General features: G+C 31.8%; 1 protein-coding gene and 1 long non-coding RNA gene across 2 annotated transcripts; both read right to left on the bottom strand.

Moving 5' to 3' along the window:
• Positions 1-6,556: 6,556 nt before the first annotated feature.
• LOC143077068 (uncharacterized) lies at positions 6,557-14,152 on the bottom strand. Its single transcript, XM_076252953.1, has 5 exons — positions 13,932-14,152; positions 10,247-10,269; positions 9,721-9,849; positions 7,326-7,416; positions 6,557-6,687 (listed from the first exon to the last, which is right to left on the bottom strand). The coding sequence occupies exons 2-5, from the start codon at positions 10,262-10,264 to the stop codon at positions 6,557-6,559; spliced, it is 369 nt and encodes a 122-aa protein (XP_076109068.1). The 5' UTR covers positions 10,265-10,269; positions 13,932-14,152.
• Positions 14,153-14,392: 240 nt separating this feature from the next.
• On the bottom strand, positions 14,393-17,347 carry LOC143075768 (uncharacterized). Its single transcript, XR_012978410.1, has 3 exons — positions 17,238-17,347; positions 15,643-15,733; positions 14,393-14,490 (listed from the first exon to the last, which is right to left on the bottom strand). It is a non-coding gene; the product is annotated as an uncharacterized LOC143075768 (long non-coding RNA).
• Positions 17,348-18,190: the final 843 nt, after the last annotated feature.

The raw sequence follows: 18,190 nt of genomic DNA, 5'->3' as shown, positions 1-18,190 counted from the left end.
TCTACTGTCTTGGGACAGGCGCAAAATACGACGGGGCTAAACATGCTTTGTTAGATCTCAACCCTCCCGCTATACAATTATATCTAGTTCATGTAGAATAAACAAACACACAACAATATGCACAGAGAAACTCAGTTTAAAAGAAATCCGAGTCCGATGACAAAATAGTAAACAAAAGAAACTACACAAAACGAATATGATTCATAAATTAACAAAGAACTACTAGCAGTAACTGACATGCCAGCTCTAGACCCCAATCAAAAATATCGAAAGAATATATAGATATAAGAAGATGTGCATGGTATGACTGCCAATGAGACAACTCTCCATCCAAGTCACAGTGTGTAGAAGGAATCTATTATAGGTTAAAGTACCCTCTTCAACACGAATCCTTGGCTCACACCGAATAGCAAGTTATAAGGATCCTCCAAAATGACTAGTGTAAAACCATTCAAACGGGAAAACCAAAGGTCTAAACTCTATATATAACTAGAGGCTCTAAAGAGCCTGTGTCGCTCACCTTGGTCTATGTGTTTTTGGTGATGGTGATGTGTTCGTAGATCTTACTCTACAAAACATTGTTGATGCTTACAATTTTCTCTATCTATAATGAACTTAGCCTAGTAGTTTCAGTGGAAAATATTTTGTAAAAATGTACAAATTTATGAAAATTGTTAAAAATTTACTATAAAGGTCAATTACTCCTTAAGGGGTCAATTGACCATTTTCGTCATGTTGACTTATTTGTAGGTCTTACTTTGCTGTACATTATTGATGTTTACAGTTTATCTCTATCTATAATAATATTCAAGAAAATAACCAAAAGCTGCAAAATTTTCTTAAAATTACCAATTCAGGGGCAGCAACCTAACAACAGGTTGTCTGATTCATCTGAAAATTTCAGGGCAGATAGATAATGACCTAATAAACAGTTTTAACCCATGTCAGATTTTCTCTTAATGCTTTGGTGTCTGAGATATTAGCCAAATCTTCATTTTACTCCTTTGTTCTATTTTTATCCGTGGCGACCATCTTGGTTAGTTGGCAAGGTCACCGGACACATTTGTTATACTAGATATCCCAATGATGATGGTGGCTAAGTTTGGTTGAATTTGGCTCAGTAGTTTTAGATGAGAAGATTTTTGTAAAAGTTACGACGACGGACGACGGACGCCAAGATATAAGAAAAGCTCACTTGACACTTCGGGCCAGGTAAGCTAAAAAACGAGAAGCGAGAACGACATCAACAAACGACAACTAATGTTTTTTGTGTGATTTTTTCTTATAACTAGACCAAATATTTCATGATTTTTTATTATCTAGGACTGTATTTTTGATTAACAATTGATAACCAAGTTTAATAAAATCATATGTGTGTATATAGCAAACATATTAACTTTTGCTTGAATTACAGAAAGACGTCTATTTAATTGTTTTCGACTCGCTCTGCTCGGAAAAATTGACAAGAATAAAATCCTAAGATTGAACGCGTTCGTTCGACAATCTTATTAAAATTAATATATATATTAATTTTCTTATACAAATAAGTATTACGAAATCAGAGATATACATTTTGATTAGATTAGTTCGTCTAATTTACAAATGTAGTGTTATCTGTAGTAAATTTACTGACTTCTTTAATACAGGATTTGAATAAGAATGTGTCCATACCACATAAATGCCCCACTCGCACTATCATTTTCCATGTCTAGTGGACCGTGGAATTGAGGGTCAGAACTCTATATTTGGCATTGAAATTAAAAAGATCATATGATATAGAATATGTGTACTGAGTTTCAAAAAAAATATATCTGTACATTAACTTCACTTTCAAGTACAGAGATGTGATTTTTTTTTCTGAGACAAGTGCTTGTGCGATCCAAAAGAACTTGCAGTCATTCGATGTTCAGTACTTCAGTACTTTGATTGTTTGAAAACGAGGTAAAAATACCCTGCCACATTTGGTATGTGTTTTTGTTGGACCTTTTTTTCCCTTCTGTTTTGTATCGATCTCATACGTTAAGCCCTTTCCAATAAATTGTATAGTTTGTCTTATGCTGTTAAGAATACAATACCGTATGTTTTTTTCTCATTGTTGAAGATTATATCGTTGCCTATATATAATTGCTTACATTCACTTCATTTGAACTTTGTTGACTCATTTGCATTAATACCAAAACTCCTTATTAAAAGTTGAGGGGTGTGTGTGTTTCTTTGGAAAATTTCAATGTTTTTCTCCCAGGTCACCCAGTTTGAATAGAATATTTTGACATTTTGCTGTGCTCTTGGATTTGAGTTAAGAGCCAACCAAAGCTCACGGCCTGTTGGTGGGTAGTTGATGACTATATGGTAAGCTCTGGATGTCTTTTTGAGTATTGTATACGGTGATTTGGTGATGTCTTCATGCCATGCATTGTCCCATTACTTTATATAGACAGCTTAACCTGATCTATCAAAGTAGCTCTCCTCGCCTTTTGTATAGTCAGAAGAAAAACAAGATATAAACTGACTTAGCTTGGTATATACATGTTTATTTAATATACTCATATAAATATAAAAAAGAAGATGTGGTATGATTGTCAATGAGACAACTCTCCACAAGAGACCAACATAACACAGAAATTATCAACTATAGGTCATCGTACGGCCTTCAACAATGAGCAAAGCCCATACCGCATAGTCAGATATAAAAGGCCCCGAAATGACAATGTAAAACAATTCAAACAAGAAAACTAACGGCCTAATTATTTATGCACAAAAATTGAACGAAAAACAAAAATGTTACACATAAACAAACGACAACCACTGAATTAAAGGCTCCTGACTTGGGACAGGCACATACATTTTGAATGGGGCGGGGTAAAACATGTTAGCGGGATCCCAAATTCAAGTCAAATTGATATTTTAAAACAACATAAAAGTTAAAAAGTGTAAAAAAAAAAAATATTTTAATAAATGTTGAAAATATTATTGTGTTTGTGAGTGGAAAACTACTTAAAATTGTAGAAATATTCAAAAGTAGCTCTCGCGTTTTTGTTCTGCGGCTACGTTAACGGAACATCAATCAAGTAATCGATCTTCATGACTATGGCTTCAATATTTAATGGTATAAATTATCATATTCTGCTTGTCGTAGACTCAAAAAGACTTTAAGTTGGAATAGATCTACGAAGACTAAAGAACGTCCATATATTGTTCGGAAGATGTTTTGAGAAGTTCCGATGCGACCGGACAAGTAAAATTAAGCTGTTACAGTATATTACAGAACACAAAACTGGCTATCTTTGCTTTAAATACAAGTTAAAAACCTGACATGGTTTACATTAAAGCTAAAAATCCCAATCCCACGGCATCAAATAATTTAAAAAAAACATATGACTTTTAACATTGGAGGTCTAAACTAGCATTGAGCCGTGTCCAGGTCCGAAATAGAAAATAAAGAGATGTGGAGTAAATGTACACGGGACAAAATCGCACACAATATATAGAAAAAATACAAATTATTAATGAACAGGGCTTTTATGCCTGTTCTTCATCTTGAAAGGAGCTGGAGGGTCTTCAACGAGGAACTAGACCATTGATCCTTATTATACAAAAGTAACATAGGTTAGTGCATCGGACTATACAAAAACATAAGTTCCTGGTTCGATCACCGTTCCGGTGAGAAAATTTCTAATCCACTATTAATAGATATGTTTAAACTAACAATAGCCACACACTTGACTTTGTGGATAACATTATTTTTTTCATCACCCTACATATGTCTTTTGATATTGTTCATACATGGAAATACTAAAAGTCTTACACTGTATCTATATATTTTGCTCCGAGACCAGAACATAGTAAAATAGATAAATTAAAACTAACGCTTTAGATTAAGAAAGGGTTTGAAAGATTTTGTATCATTTTTTCCAGTTCTTCTGGAGTCCTTGAGCCCTTCCCTCGCCAACAATATATAGTTTACTTTATTTGTAAAAGAGGCTAGTTACGCTTCTGTATTATCATCTTAGATTAACCTCTCCAAACTTAAAAGTAAAGATCACGCACCCTTATTGTTTAGATTGATAAAGACTTTTACATCCGTCGACATTATCTTCGATTAAAGTAGTATTGATCTGACAACCGCTGTGCATGTATACTTTAACGACCTTTAAATGAATGACAAAATTTTAATGACAACATTGTCATTTTTTTTGAATGACAATTAAACTGTGTTGGAAAGATAACATAAATACACTTTCGTTTTTCGTTTTTTGTCTTTGTGAAATCAAAATTTAAAAATGAAAATACTTTTGTTTTTCGATTTTAGTTTTTGAGAAATCAAAATTAAAAAATGAAAATACTTTTGTTTTTCGTTTTTTGTTTGTGAAATCAAAAACGAAAAACGAAAACACTTTTGTTTTTCATTTTGGTTTTTAAGAAATCAAAAACGAAAAATGAAAACACTTTCGTTTTTCGTTTTGGTTTTTAAGAAATCAAAAACGAAAAATGAAAACACTTTTGTTTTTCATTTTGGTTTTTATGAAATCAAAAACGAAAAATGAAAACACTTTCGTTTTTTGTTTTTTGTTTTTAATATTTCAAAACGAAAAACGAATGGACGCAGATATACACGGACCTACACGGACCCTGATTTTAACAACATTTTTTTGTGACTTTTGCTAGAACAATAGTAGATGGAAAAAAAATATAACAAAACCGATCAGCAATACAATATAGAAAAAAAAAAGAAAACGTTCAAAATAAGTTGAATCTTTTTAATAAATGGTTGTCAACCTTTTTTTATCATTTTTTTTTTTGTGTGGCTTTTATGACAACTATTATACCAGTCTGAGATATAAATAAACTTGAAACAGCAAATGTTGTCACCTAAACGATTGAGCCGACATTGTACACTTAAATATATGAGTTATTACCAATCATTAAAGATTGTTTTTCTGTTATAGTCCCTTCCCTATTAGTTTTGCTGGAAATTATACAATGTAACCCCTGATGTGTACTACCACAACGCTTTTTTTTAATAATAAAAAAAAGATTAAATGCGAAGAGAAAAATGATGGAAGAAATGCTAAGATTTACGCATAAAATTTCAAATGTAGATAAAAATGAAATATATAAAACTTGGAGAACTGTTTGAGACTATAATCAACTGATTATAAATTCCTAAATGAAGCTGATTAATTTATTGCTCCTTTGTGTCCAGTGGCAAATATGTCATGCATATTCACGACTGGATTCAAAGTGGATCAATTTGAAGCAAATGTTTACAAATTTAGAGTGGCACTTTTTACAATAAGGTAGAGCGTTCGCTAGAGGTAAAACGTATGCCGTAATAGAATAGATTTGAACCACAATGATCGAACTCGTAAGTTAAGCCCTCCTTCCCTCTTTTTTCTCCACGATAGACGAATGTCATATATAAAACGTCATGAATTTACAATCAATAACGGCCACTATAAGTAAATGAGATATGGACTTTTTTTATAAATGAATTCCTATTGCAGCCAACATCTCCCGGTTCGGGACAGGTTATTTATTTCCACAAAATACCGCCTGATTATTGATCGAAGATATTTAAGCAACCAAAAGCACCTTGAATCAAACAAATTCTTGAAATTGTAAATTAAGGTATTTTGCTGGGTGTTTTTCCCAATCCTATTTCGGACCCCCTGATTTTAAGAGGGCGTATCTAATTAGTCATGCCCGATTAACTTTCATTGAATTGAACCTCAACTTAAAGACCTACATCAGGTAAATAAGTTCGAGGTACAATAAGTAGACAATAGAAAGCCTTTGTGAAATAAGATCGTCCCAGGTATCTTAAAAAATAAATTTGCGTTGAATAAGAATGAAAAATGCACAAACAGGTTTGTAAAATCGTATACATCATGATTTTCAAATCTCGGCTATGACCGTTTCTGAAAATGGCAAATTAATTAAACGTTTTGACGCATGACATTTATAACTTGTTGTTTTTTTGCAGCTTAATCGTCATTTGGAAACAATTGTAATAAAACCAGTGCTTGTGATCGATTGCTTTGCAGTGAAGTTAAAGTGTTTGGTCCGTATTGAAGGACTTATTGTAAACTAGCAAAAAAAGCGTTGTTCCTTTGCGTTTTGAGTGTCTTGATTAGCATGTAATGATGTTATGTCATTAATATATACTACATATCACCTGATTTCAACCCCGGTTTTTAGTGGAGTTCGTGTTGTTTCTTATTTATTATTTGTAACTGTTGATGAAAATGGCCCCGGTTTTGCGAGTCTTTGTTTACTCCTTGGTTTTGATTGTTATTGTTTTTGAACATACAAACATATATGTCCATATGATCGTAACCATGCAAGAGCTGTTGTGGAATCAGCTCCGATGTAATTGTAAGCATGACTTCATTTGCTTTGGTTCAAATATGGTTACTTAGTGGTAAAATCCGGTAAATGACCAAATGAAAAGTTGCATGGTTAGAACAGTTATATTAATGCTCATTTGTCTTGGCAGCATTCTTACAATAATCATAAATATGAATGCACTCATTCAAGTCACTGACAAGTGTCTGTATTAATTTAAAGTATACACACTTACAAATCCTGTATCTACAAGCTGGATCGCCCCAGTATAAAACTGATTTCGCAATAATGCTAAAAATATAAGACCAATGACATCGGACCTTGAGACTGCCTGCTGAATTTCTATTAAAAAACAATAATGTTTAGAAAATTAAAGTAAAATACTCCTTCTTCTGTATTGACCACAATATAAAATCAAGATTTTACAGAAAAACGGTTGTTACTTCAAAAGACAGTTTTTATTATTTTTTTTACATTTTCATTTCAAAATATATCTGCTTCATCGTTAAGTACGATATCTACAAATTAAAAAACATCTATTGTTCACTAGACAATATCACAAAGTGAGCAAATTTATTCTCGAAACTTATGATAAATCTAAACAAAAAAATGTGCAATCTGGTGAGAGTTCAGAGCATTAAAAAAAATATCGCTTATTGGTTAGAGTTATAAAAACAGACCGGTACGGCGAAAGCGAGAAATGCAATCGAGTTGAGATCACCAATTATAATCTGTTTATCGCTATTTAACTTATGACGACGTTGTCAATTTCATTTCAATTTCATAAGCAACGCCATGTGTCTCCTTAGTTTCTAGCGATAATTTGTCATCTCAAGCGAGTAGCATGATATGAAAAATTATCGCAAAAAAAGATCAAATGAAAAATGCACAAAATAGCGATAATTCAAAATATCTTTTGAATGTATGCTAACAGTGTAATACTATACAGGTTATAATTGTCATTGATTTAATATAGTCACCTTGTTCACTCAAATGTTTTGACGCATGCTCTGATGTAGTCATGTTTTCCAAATCAGCTTTTAATCCATTCGCAAATGCTGTTGTTAAATCCTTTAAAAAGTCATACGTAACGTTAATAATTTTGAAGTCGTTTTAATGGGAGGTGTTCGTTGTTTTTCTGCTGTTTAGTTGTTTAAATGCACTTTTACATTATTTATTTACATATTGCTCTGTCCTGGTTGATATTGCGTTTAATGATACTGTATTCATGCAACTGAATGATGTCATTTTAGAGGTATTTTCACATTGCCATAAAAAAGGAGGTTTGGATAGCCATACTTGTGAAAGGAGCAAAAAAGGGACTAGCTTCTTAATAAAAAATGTACAACCGTTGGCTTTCAAAACTTTTTTTAGCTTACCGGATGATTAAAAATTGAGAAACTCTATTTCTTTAAATGTCGTTTATTAAGTCAGAAATATGGCAGGTTTGAACAACAAGTTTGTTTCCGTTTATGTTGTTTCAAAAAGCACAGCTACAAAAATTGAAGTTTCCCAAACGAGTGTGTCCTACAACACATATTAATTGTTTGCATTTTATCTTGTCTTTGGTCACTATCTACAAAATTTGCTGTTTAATTCTTAACTAGTTATGTAGTTTCATTTGAGATCAAAATGAACGTAATTGATGTATCATCTACAAACAATTGTTTATTATAAAGTCAGGATTTGTAACCATAAATAACTTAATGAATTGAATTATTATTATTGATACACAGATTTGGTTCAGAAGTCTAGTTGTACTTTTAATGAAAAACAATCGGAATATCACATTAATAATTTAATGGTGATATTTACATTAAATCACGTGCATTTAAATACGATCTACACTATCTTATTGATCATTTGAATAAAAGGATATTATTTCAACAACGTATCACTATCTTTGATTATGTTGTTTTACAGTATTTTTCTTTTTTTTATTGATCAATTGTCAATATGATCTTGTAACCTTTCCAAATGAACTGATATCATCCCTAATGTTTAGTCGAAAAAAGTAAAATAACAAAAACACTGAACTTCGAAGAAAATTCAAAACGGAAAGTCCCATAGTAAATGACAAAATCAAATGATAAAACACACCAAACACAGTTCGTTTTGTTTGGAAGTTAGTTTTAGTAGTGACTCAGTTCACATGAATATAACAAAGGTGTTGTTTTCATGTTTAAGAACAAATGCACGGGAGCTTGAATGTATCGTGATTTTACCGTGGGTTGGCCCTTCATGACAAATATTTTACCCTCAGCCATAGCGAGGGGTAAAATCTCGGCATAAAGGGAAAACCTGTGGTAAAATCGCGATATATTCAAACCCCCATGAATTATTTCGGTTCTAATAGGATTAATACGGCAAATATTTTGGATTGAAGCGCTCTAGGTGGAGGAAAATATTTCCCGTTCCCTTATTAAATAAACGCACTATTAAATTGGCATAAAAGAACGGAGCAAACTGAATAAGTGACATGATTAAACTGTTTACAATAACGTATTAAGATAGTTTTTGATGAATTTAAATGATAATTTACTTATATGTCTTATATGTATAAAAAAAGAAATGGGTTATACCACATTTTAGCATCGTTTGTTTACGTTTCCTTGTGATGATTTTCGGTTTCACAAGCGTGTATTTTCCCCTAAAATGCTTATATTTTAACTTCATCGTTCTATGACGTCGGTTATCTAATTCATAAAAAAGCATATGACGTGGGAGCACGATCGGAACAGCCCACGCAATATATTCATATTTTACCACGGGTGTGTACTAAAAGCGTTTGAAGGACGTCATGTTAGAATGCTAGATAACAAAACACGTTTAATCAAGACATGTTAATCCACCGTTTTCTACATACGGAAATCCCTGTACCAAATAAGGAATATGTCAGTTGTTTTCCATACGTTTGATATGTTTCAGCTTGTGATTTTGCTTTTTTATGGGACTTTCCTTTCTTAATTTTGCTTGGAGTTTGGTATTTTTTTAAATTAGATTTTTTTCACCACTTTGTAAGTGTGAGGGTTGTGCGCTAACAAAAACATGTTGAATCTGGTAATGTTTGGGTACATCTGCTCAAATTTAAAGCCTGTTAATCCGGGGATGTAATTTGTGTCTGTTATATCAATTTTATATGAATTGTTTTGTCATGAATCATACAATTGGTTGATTTATTTGACTTGTTTTACATGTGTCCATGTTGAGGCCTTTTACAGCTGACTATATGATATATGAAAGAATTTATCGTGTTTACATCAAATTTAACTCAATAGCATATCACATCTACGAATGCTGACCATAAATTTATATAACCAGCAACATTGTTTGAATGACACTGGTTACTACATAGAATTTCTTGATTTTGAATACCTTTTCATAGATGTACTTTATACATGGATATGTAAATGATGTTTTAAAAGCGTCTTTTGGAATTCGCCATTTTCCATTCTTTAAAAGGTACATCGATAATGCGTCTGTATACAATTCCTTATCCATTCCCTGAAATTAGTGACATTTCAAAGGTCAGTATACAGTATCAACATACATTCTCTTACGTATCTTAATACACGTTGATTCAGGGAACGACATAATATCGACAATTTTCACTACAGATTGAACTAGTTAGTCCCAAATTGGTTCCGAACATCTGTATATCAAAATCTCTCTGATTTGCAAAGTTCACGTTACTTTAGTTTGGCCATTCTTTTAGGTCACGTTGGGTCATGCAACTCATATAATTTTATAGCAAGCGTTATGTGTCAATGCCCATTTACTTCGTGTCATTATATTTATACTTATATTCATTAGATTGTTTGTAATCTAATATATGATTTCATAAGTACAATCAAATTTAATCAAAGATACATGAGTTTAATATAACTAAGTTTTAACTTACGTGTAATTCGTTTGTCATGGAAACTAAAATAAAAACAAATATATATATCAATTGCTTTAAAAAAAGCAATTGTGAACGGTCTTCCCCCGCTTTGAAACATGATTGATTGATATGTGTGTTTGTGTGTGTGTGTGTGTGTGTGTATGTGTTTGTTTGTTTGTTTGTTTGTTTGTTTGTTTGTTTGTTTGTGTAAGGGGTCTGTATTATTGTTTTACCGGAGAAGTTTCATGTTTAGTTTGGAAAGTTTTTATTTTATTTCAGGTCCAGCGCGCGACTCTCGCGCCAGATTGAGGAGACATTACGCGACGAGGGTTTATAATAACGAAAACATAGTATTTGTATTTCTTTTTAGGTGGGGATGTTGAACAGACAACATGAATAGAGACGGAATGTACACAATGTATTTATTTTGTCATTGTAGGAAATTGACATTTTGATCACAGTTCACGGGCAGTGCATGCTTTGGATTTTATTGATGTTGTGTAACTTTAAAACACGTTTGATGATTATTTTCTTATAATTTACATTTTTCAGCACCAGTTTGTAACACAGATTAGTATTTTAATCTAGGAGCGGACATTTTATTGTAGGATTTCACTGAGATTTACGGACCTAGCAAGCGATTTTTACGGCATTGCCATTTCTTTTCTCTAGAAAACTTCTCGAGAGATATCTGCACCACGTTGTTTTATGAACTCTAAGTACATGTATGTCCCGCTGACTGCAAATTTTGGGATCAATTGGACTTGTAGTTTCAGAGTATAACTGATAACAAACATGTGGATTATTTTTCAGAAGAGATGTAAAGAACAATATTAAAATTCAATTCTTCTTGAATAATTGAGAGTTTATTCCTTCCATATTGTTTCAAATAAACTGTCATACATATTGATTGATTGATTGGTTAATTACTTAAACACTTGGGATAGGGTCTCTTGGAACAAGCGAAAAAAACAAATGAGACCTTGGGCCCCGTTTTAAACACATGAGACGGCAACATGATTTATTAGTTGGTTGATTGATTAATTAAATGATTGGTTGGTTGGTTGGTTGGTTAATCAATTAAACACGTTGGATAGGGTCTCTTGAAACCAGCGAAAAAGAAACAAATGAGATTTTTGACCCCGTATTAAACACCTGAGACAGAAACATGCATGCACTAATTGATTGATTGGTTGGTGTGTTGGTTGGTTGACATTCAATTAAACACGCATGAAACTCTTCAAGTAGTGCCAAAATTACATAAATTGTCCCTTTGTACATGACCTTGACCTTTGACCTTGTGACCTTTGTCAATGTCATTGCTCCACAATGTCATTGCAAAAGACCCTATGGGTCAAGGACATTTTGTTTAAGAATTTTGCCTAATAATGGCTTTATATAAACCATCAATGGGGATTATGTCCCTTACACAGTGGTAAAACCAATACAGTCATAATGTAACAAACTTACCCCTTGAAGTACCAGCATTTGTCACTATGTAAATTTTCTATATCTATAACCATTCCAAAGTTATAGGAAAATCAAAGACAAATAATAATCTAAAATACGACCTTGACCGTTGACCTTGACCTAATTTTCATATTTTTTTGGCTCAAAGATTTCAAATCAAAAGACCCTAGGTCTCTATCTCTTATGGATTTCCAGTTTAAAATACATTTCAAAGTTTCAAATACAAAAGGGGAACAAACTCTCATATGGAATCTCTATACAGCTTCGGTCAAAATAAAACAGAACATCCTGAGGATATAGCGAGCAATTTGATAAAATAAATTTGTATTAATCTTTTACGGTTGAGAAGGAGTAGTGGCCACGAGAAAAACAGTGTTTGGGGAGATAACTCTTACAACGTAAAGTATTTGGTTACGCAGTTGTCAGTTTTAAAAGCGCATACGTTCAACGATATCATATTCCAGATATCTAAGCGACATCTTTTGAAACATCAATACTACGTATGAAAAAAATAAGGCGGAAGAAAAAAAAATAATAAGAATTAAAAAACAATTGTTCAGAGAACAATTGAAGGTCTTTCCACGAAAAACAATGTATTTTAATATGAAAGTTGTAAAATTAAGTTTAAAATGTCATTTCAATCGTCAAATGATAGCTTATTGTACGCTGATTCTAAAAATATATGCTTTCTGTACAATATTTTTTAAATAAGGGAGATAATTTGTTACTTACGGTTTGAAAAATGTTACTTCTGATAATATTTGAATATTTACTTGACACTTATTCCAAAACTTTCTGGTTCTATATACTTTTATATTACTAAAGTAAAAGATAGCTACTTCCGGTTTACACAAGATCACTTCCGGTTGTTTTTTTCAAGGTTAAATGGTTTGATAACTTTTGCCAAAAGTCTCATGGCTTTATCATGTATCCAATGAGGTAAAAGCAAAGGTCAAAATCTTGAACGTCAAATCAAAAGACCATATTTGGTTAATGAGTGATACCATTTTTAAAAACAAGAGGACAGAAAACTCCCTTTTACGTTCAACGTACCCTTGCAATCAAAATTAACGTGTTACCACATATCGCAACTAACAATTTAGTAAAAATAATTTGTTGATATCTTATACGGTTTCTGGGAATAAGTGAAAATAAGCTAAATTCAAAAATTAGAATATGACCTTGACCTTTGACCTTGACATAATTTTCATTTTTTTGGACCAAGGACCTCAAATCAAAAGATTCTAGGTCTCTATCACTCATGGTTTACAAGATAGAAATGCATATCACTTATATCAAATGCATAAGGGGAAATAACTTTCATATGGAGCGTTCATATTGCTTCGGTCATAATAGCACAAATCATACTAAGGATATAACGAGCAATTTTATAAAATAAATTTGTCGTAATCTTTTTCGGTTGCGAAGGAGTAGTGGACACAAGGAAAACAGTGTTTGGGGAGATTACTCAGGGTAAATTTCAAAAGCGCATAAACTGTTTGATATCATATACCAAATATCTGATCGACATATTGCGAAACAAATCTTTATCGCAAGAACTAAATAAGTCGGAAAAAAAAATGATTACAAGAAAAACAATAGGTCTTTCCACAGAAGTGAAAAGACCGAATAATCAGAACAAAATCAAAAGGTCTTTCCACGGAAAGGTGGAAAAGACCTAATAGTAATTCATGTAGAAAGATCACTGGTATTAACGAGTACAATATCATGTCATATAGTAACCGACTTCACTGAATTGAAAAGAAAAATATGTATAGAGGATATTTCTATTAAAGAACACTTATGTCTATACTGAAACTTTTATATGAATACGAGTTGTGTTTTGTTTAACGTTTGTTAATAAAAACAAAATAAATATAACAAGCAATGTGTAAATTTATTTGCCATTGGATGAATAATAGCATGTTGAAGCCATATTAAGTTCACACATCATCCACATATTTATCAGCAAACTATATATCAGGATACTAATACCTAGTCACATTGTTAAAAATGATTCGCAATAATAGTCATGCACATTCTGATGGCTACATACAAAAAAAAATCATTACTTCGTATACAACTGTGGCAAAAATTGTCTTATGACTGCAGTCACACCAAATTGACAAACGCTTTTAGAAAGTCACAAGCGAAACGTGTCCTCTGTAACACTTATCTTTAAAATGATTTACGAGATTTACTTTAATCTTATTTTGATGGTAATTAGTCCTACCTCCAATAGACACATAACAGATTAAAGCTTCGAAATCCAAAGTACTTTGAACATCCTTGACAGATGCGATTAGTTCGGTGGTATCCGTTGTGTTAGTTGCATCCTCCTTCTCTTTCTGCTTTTTCTTTTCCGATTTTGTGGCCACCCATGGGCTCTTTAGGGTTGTAGAATATTCAGTTTGCTCTTCTTTTACTCTTTGTGGTGCCAAAAACCTAACGTTTTGACTAGTTTTCTGAGAAGAAAAATACAAATCACATGCATATGAAGCTGCATTGCAGTCGTTCATTCGGTAGCATTGATAAACTTTTATGTTCGTCAAAAGTAATATCTGAATTATTTACATTTTGTTCAATATACAAAACGAATTAAAATATATTTTGAAACCTTGAGTAGACATTTCGAAATGGATGGAATAAATGAAAAATTGTAAAGCAAATAACTAAAACCCATACATGTTTTACCTCAAATTGCACAATCGGAACTGGTAAACTAGGTGCACTGCATCTTTTAACACTCCGTAAGGGAATTTTTACTGGTATCACTTTCTCACCTAACACAGCTGCAAGACAAATGTTTTGTTTAACAAAAATAGTGCAAAGATATATCTGATGTTTAAAAAAGGACTCTAAAATGTTCGTTAAACAAACTCATGTCCCAAAATTAGTAGCATTCGGTTTGATGTTTGACAGTGATATTTAATTTGCCGAGGTTCAAAATGAATAACTATAGAAAAAAAGTATTCCAACTTTTGATTGGCATTATATTTTTTCTTACATGTCTTATGTCATATAGGAAGAAGATTTTGTTTAGGCAGACGTGTCTGCTAAGTAAATATAATTTCCAATCTAAATGGAACGTGAACATAACATAATAAAGGGTTAATAATGATCTAACAATTGAAAATTATGGAAACTTAATCTTCGCACGATCGTAGATCCCAGTTTTGGTGCATACACATGTAATTATTGGTTTATAGCCGAGAAAATACATTCTTGTAACATTTGGCATTTCGGTCTGATAAGGAGTAAAACAACTGTAAAAAAAATTCTGTCTTTTACCCGATAGTATATAGCTTTTATTTTAGTACACTAGAAAGCATGAGGAAGAAGTTCAATGAAGTATATTCACATGCAAAACAAACTATCTACGGCTCACATATAAGTGTCTTGATGTAAATTGTCATCTTCCATCTATGAGCAAAAATTGTTCCAATGCGCGTTCGATACATCCCACAAACTATTAAACAGCCATTTAAATACAAGGACAATTTGGACAATGGTAACATTCTAACAACATCATTTCAAAAATCAAAAAAATACCTACATTACGAGTCGACTAAACATGTGTTAAATTCCGAGCTAGACGGGTCAAAGGGCAAAGTCTTTATCAAAAAGCCTAGTAAGTGATCCCCTAGCTAAATCCTTATTGCTTGTTTTAAACAGCTTATTGAATAGCGTTTCATATATTCTACTTATATAACCTGTGTAATTATTTTATCGCAATATATTTTACTTAAAGAGAAATGAGTTTATTGAATGAAATATACTTTCAAAGTCAAGTGTGAAATTCTGAAAAAGAAAAAAAAAGCTTATACAAACACGCTTATTTTAGATAAATAGATATATCATTCTGATAGTAAAAATGTCAGGTATTATTCAACTGTATATATTTTTTATTTTTCTGTAATAATAAAATTTACTGGAAAACATACATGTCGCCATTTTGATGAAGTAATCGATTTCATCTGTCTTTTTTTCTTTATCCGCTCTCTCGAAAACAAGACATCCTTTCCTCAATAATTCCTATTCGTGAATAAAAGTAAATGTTCAGACTTTAATCAAATACATATACACACATAAATTATAAACAATTACTTTTGTTTTCAAAGCGAATACATAAAGGAACCTGTGTGATGGAAAATGAAAAATGCAAATCTAATCTTTCGATTCATGTTTAGACCTTAGCACAGCTTTATAGATGAAGTGCAACAAAACCGTTATATTTCTGTCTTTCTGAATATGTGAAGTGCATTTTGTGATAATCATTAATTTGTACGTTTTTATGTTTCATTTTTAAGCACTCAATGCTGATGATTAGTACAACAAAACAGTCAGGCAAATGGTTGAGTGCCAAGATCTAACATTAGAGATGAAAGCAAAATCTAAAATAATATGAGATGAAGATTCAGTTAATAAAACCGTTTTGACAACCGTGGTATTAGTTTCGCCAAAAAGACAAAAGAATCGCAAAAATCCCCAGGCACTACTATATGTTAAAGATACGGGCTGGTCTGTCTCATATCTTTATCGTTCCATCATTATTGAAAAAAATGGACGACGTTAAACAAGAATCTTTGAAAACGTATTTAGATTCAACTTCACATTTCTAAGAGGTTATAAAACACATGCCTCATCATATAATGTTTGGTGTATTCTTTATCTCACAGGTCCCAACGGAATTTTTACACACTTGCAAATGTAAGTTCAACATAAACATATTCAATTTTGCAAGATGTTTTCGGACACAAACTATTCCAACAGAGTAATGAGGAAAAACGACTGAAACTCATTTCATTTGCAAATCAACAGATTGTGTATTTTTGATGGTGAATATTTTGAATGAATGAATATTCACATATCTCAAAATAAATCTGAAATTCAAAATGCAGTCTGCAATTTTTGATTGGTTTACAATATATGGTACATTTGTTTTGTAAGTTGTAAATCTGAAAAAAAAATATTGCGACTATTATAGATTATATATAACCGTTAAGGTTAAAGAAATACAAATAACCAATTTAAATTTTAGTTTTGAAATAGCGAACTAACACAATACACATTTATCATGTTGATATACAATGTTTAAGTACATTGTACATGAGGTTGAAATCAAATATACGAATGCTTAAAGTTCAGAGGTATTTGCTCAGTAGGAAATGGGCGTAAGAAGTACAAACGAAGAAAACTTTTAATAGCAAAAATAAATATTTCAATTTTAGTAACAGTTTGGTCAGCAGAAAGATATTTACTTTTTCAGTTGTAATCACAATACCTTGTTGATTTATTGTGTGGCAAATAATTCAGTTTATGCACGACGGAAGAGCGATTGTTTCTTTCTATTTTTCAGGAGAATTTTGAGCCTGTGTAGAATGTAGTTGAACTCAACAAATGACGTCTTTTATCATTCTAGAAGTAAAAGTATATGCTATGATGTTTTATTGTTATGAGGTTATGAGGTGTGAATACGAAACGCTTTTGTGAAATAATAATGCAATTCAAAAACAATTTGATTATGCTTTACTGTTACCTCAATCGTCTCCTTACTAGTTTTAGAGTGTATACAAACAGTCGTTGTAGAACCTTGAAGAAATAACACCCTCTGGTTGACGACATGGCATGGCAATTTGGTCTTTTCTGCAAGACGATTGTAGAATAAGTAAAAAACAGTATGTTAATAAATGAACTTTTGAAAGGATTCAAAATTCAAAAAGAGGGGCCATGTACGGCTAATTTAATCTATGCCTGGGATAAGAAAATCGTTAGTATTTCGAAAAAAACATACTTTTGTAAAAAGGAAATCTATAAGATTACCACACAATTGATATTCATGTCAACACAGAAGTGGTATCGACCCAGTAGGGTAAATGGTTATCACCGAAACACAAAGCTGTCTCTAAAGTGATTATCGGTATTGGAAAATGAGATTCAAAAACATTGACATGGCTAAAGAGCTGATAAAGCCAAAAAAAGTATATATCTCTGAGATTCTCAATTAATAGGCAAAAGAGACAAGATAAAATGTTGATCATTTGAGTATTACATTCATTTGTGAATTTTACAAATATAAAGGTATTGGGTAAATTTCCAGAAAAATGTCATAAACCACAAAATTCACACATCCTTTGTGCAAAAATAAGCGTAAACAAAACAAAGCATTACTACATAAACATGATAAACAAAATATAAAACAAAATTCAGCAAATACTTCACAATAAAAATCACGGTTTCTTATAATATCTTTTTATTAGTGTTTTTTGTTTTTGTTTAATATTTCAATTAAAAACACGCTTTGATATGTTGTCGATACAATATATGAACTAAGGAGAGGTGGTAAGATTGCCAATGCGACAACTACCACCCAAATACTTTGGTATTAGGACAGAAAAAGTATTTAAAATGTACATCAGATTATTTACAAAAAAGACTGATGGGAAATATTTTGAAAAGAGCATCTGTAAAAATAAAGTGTTCAGCATTACG

The sequence above is a fragment of the Mytilus galloprovincialis genome, chromosome 5 (assembly GCF_965363235.1).
Source record: "Mytilus galloprovincialis chromosome 5, xbMytGall1.hap1.1, whole genome shotgun sequence".
NCBI classification, from domain to species: domain Eukaryota; kingdom Metazoa; phylum Mollusca; class Bivalvia; order Mytilida; family Mytilidae; genus Mytilus; species Mytilus galloprovincialis.
Note: the sequence above shows the minus strand (reverse complement) of the source record. Positions and strands in the feature narration are given on the sequence as shown.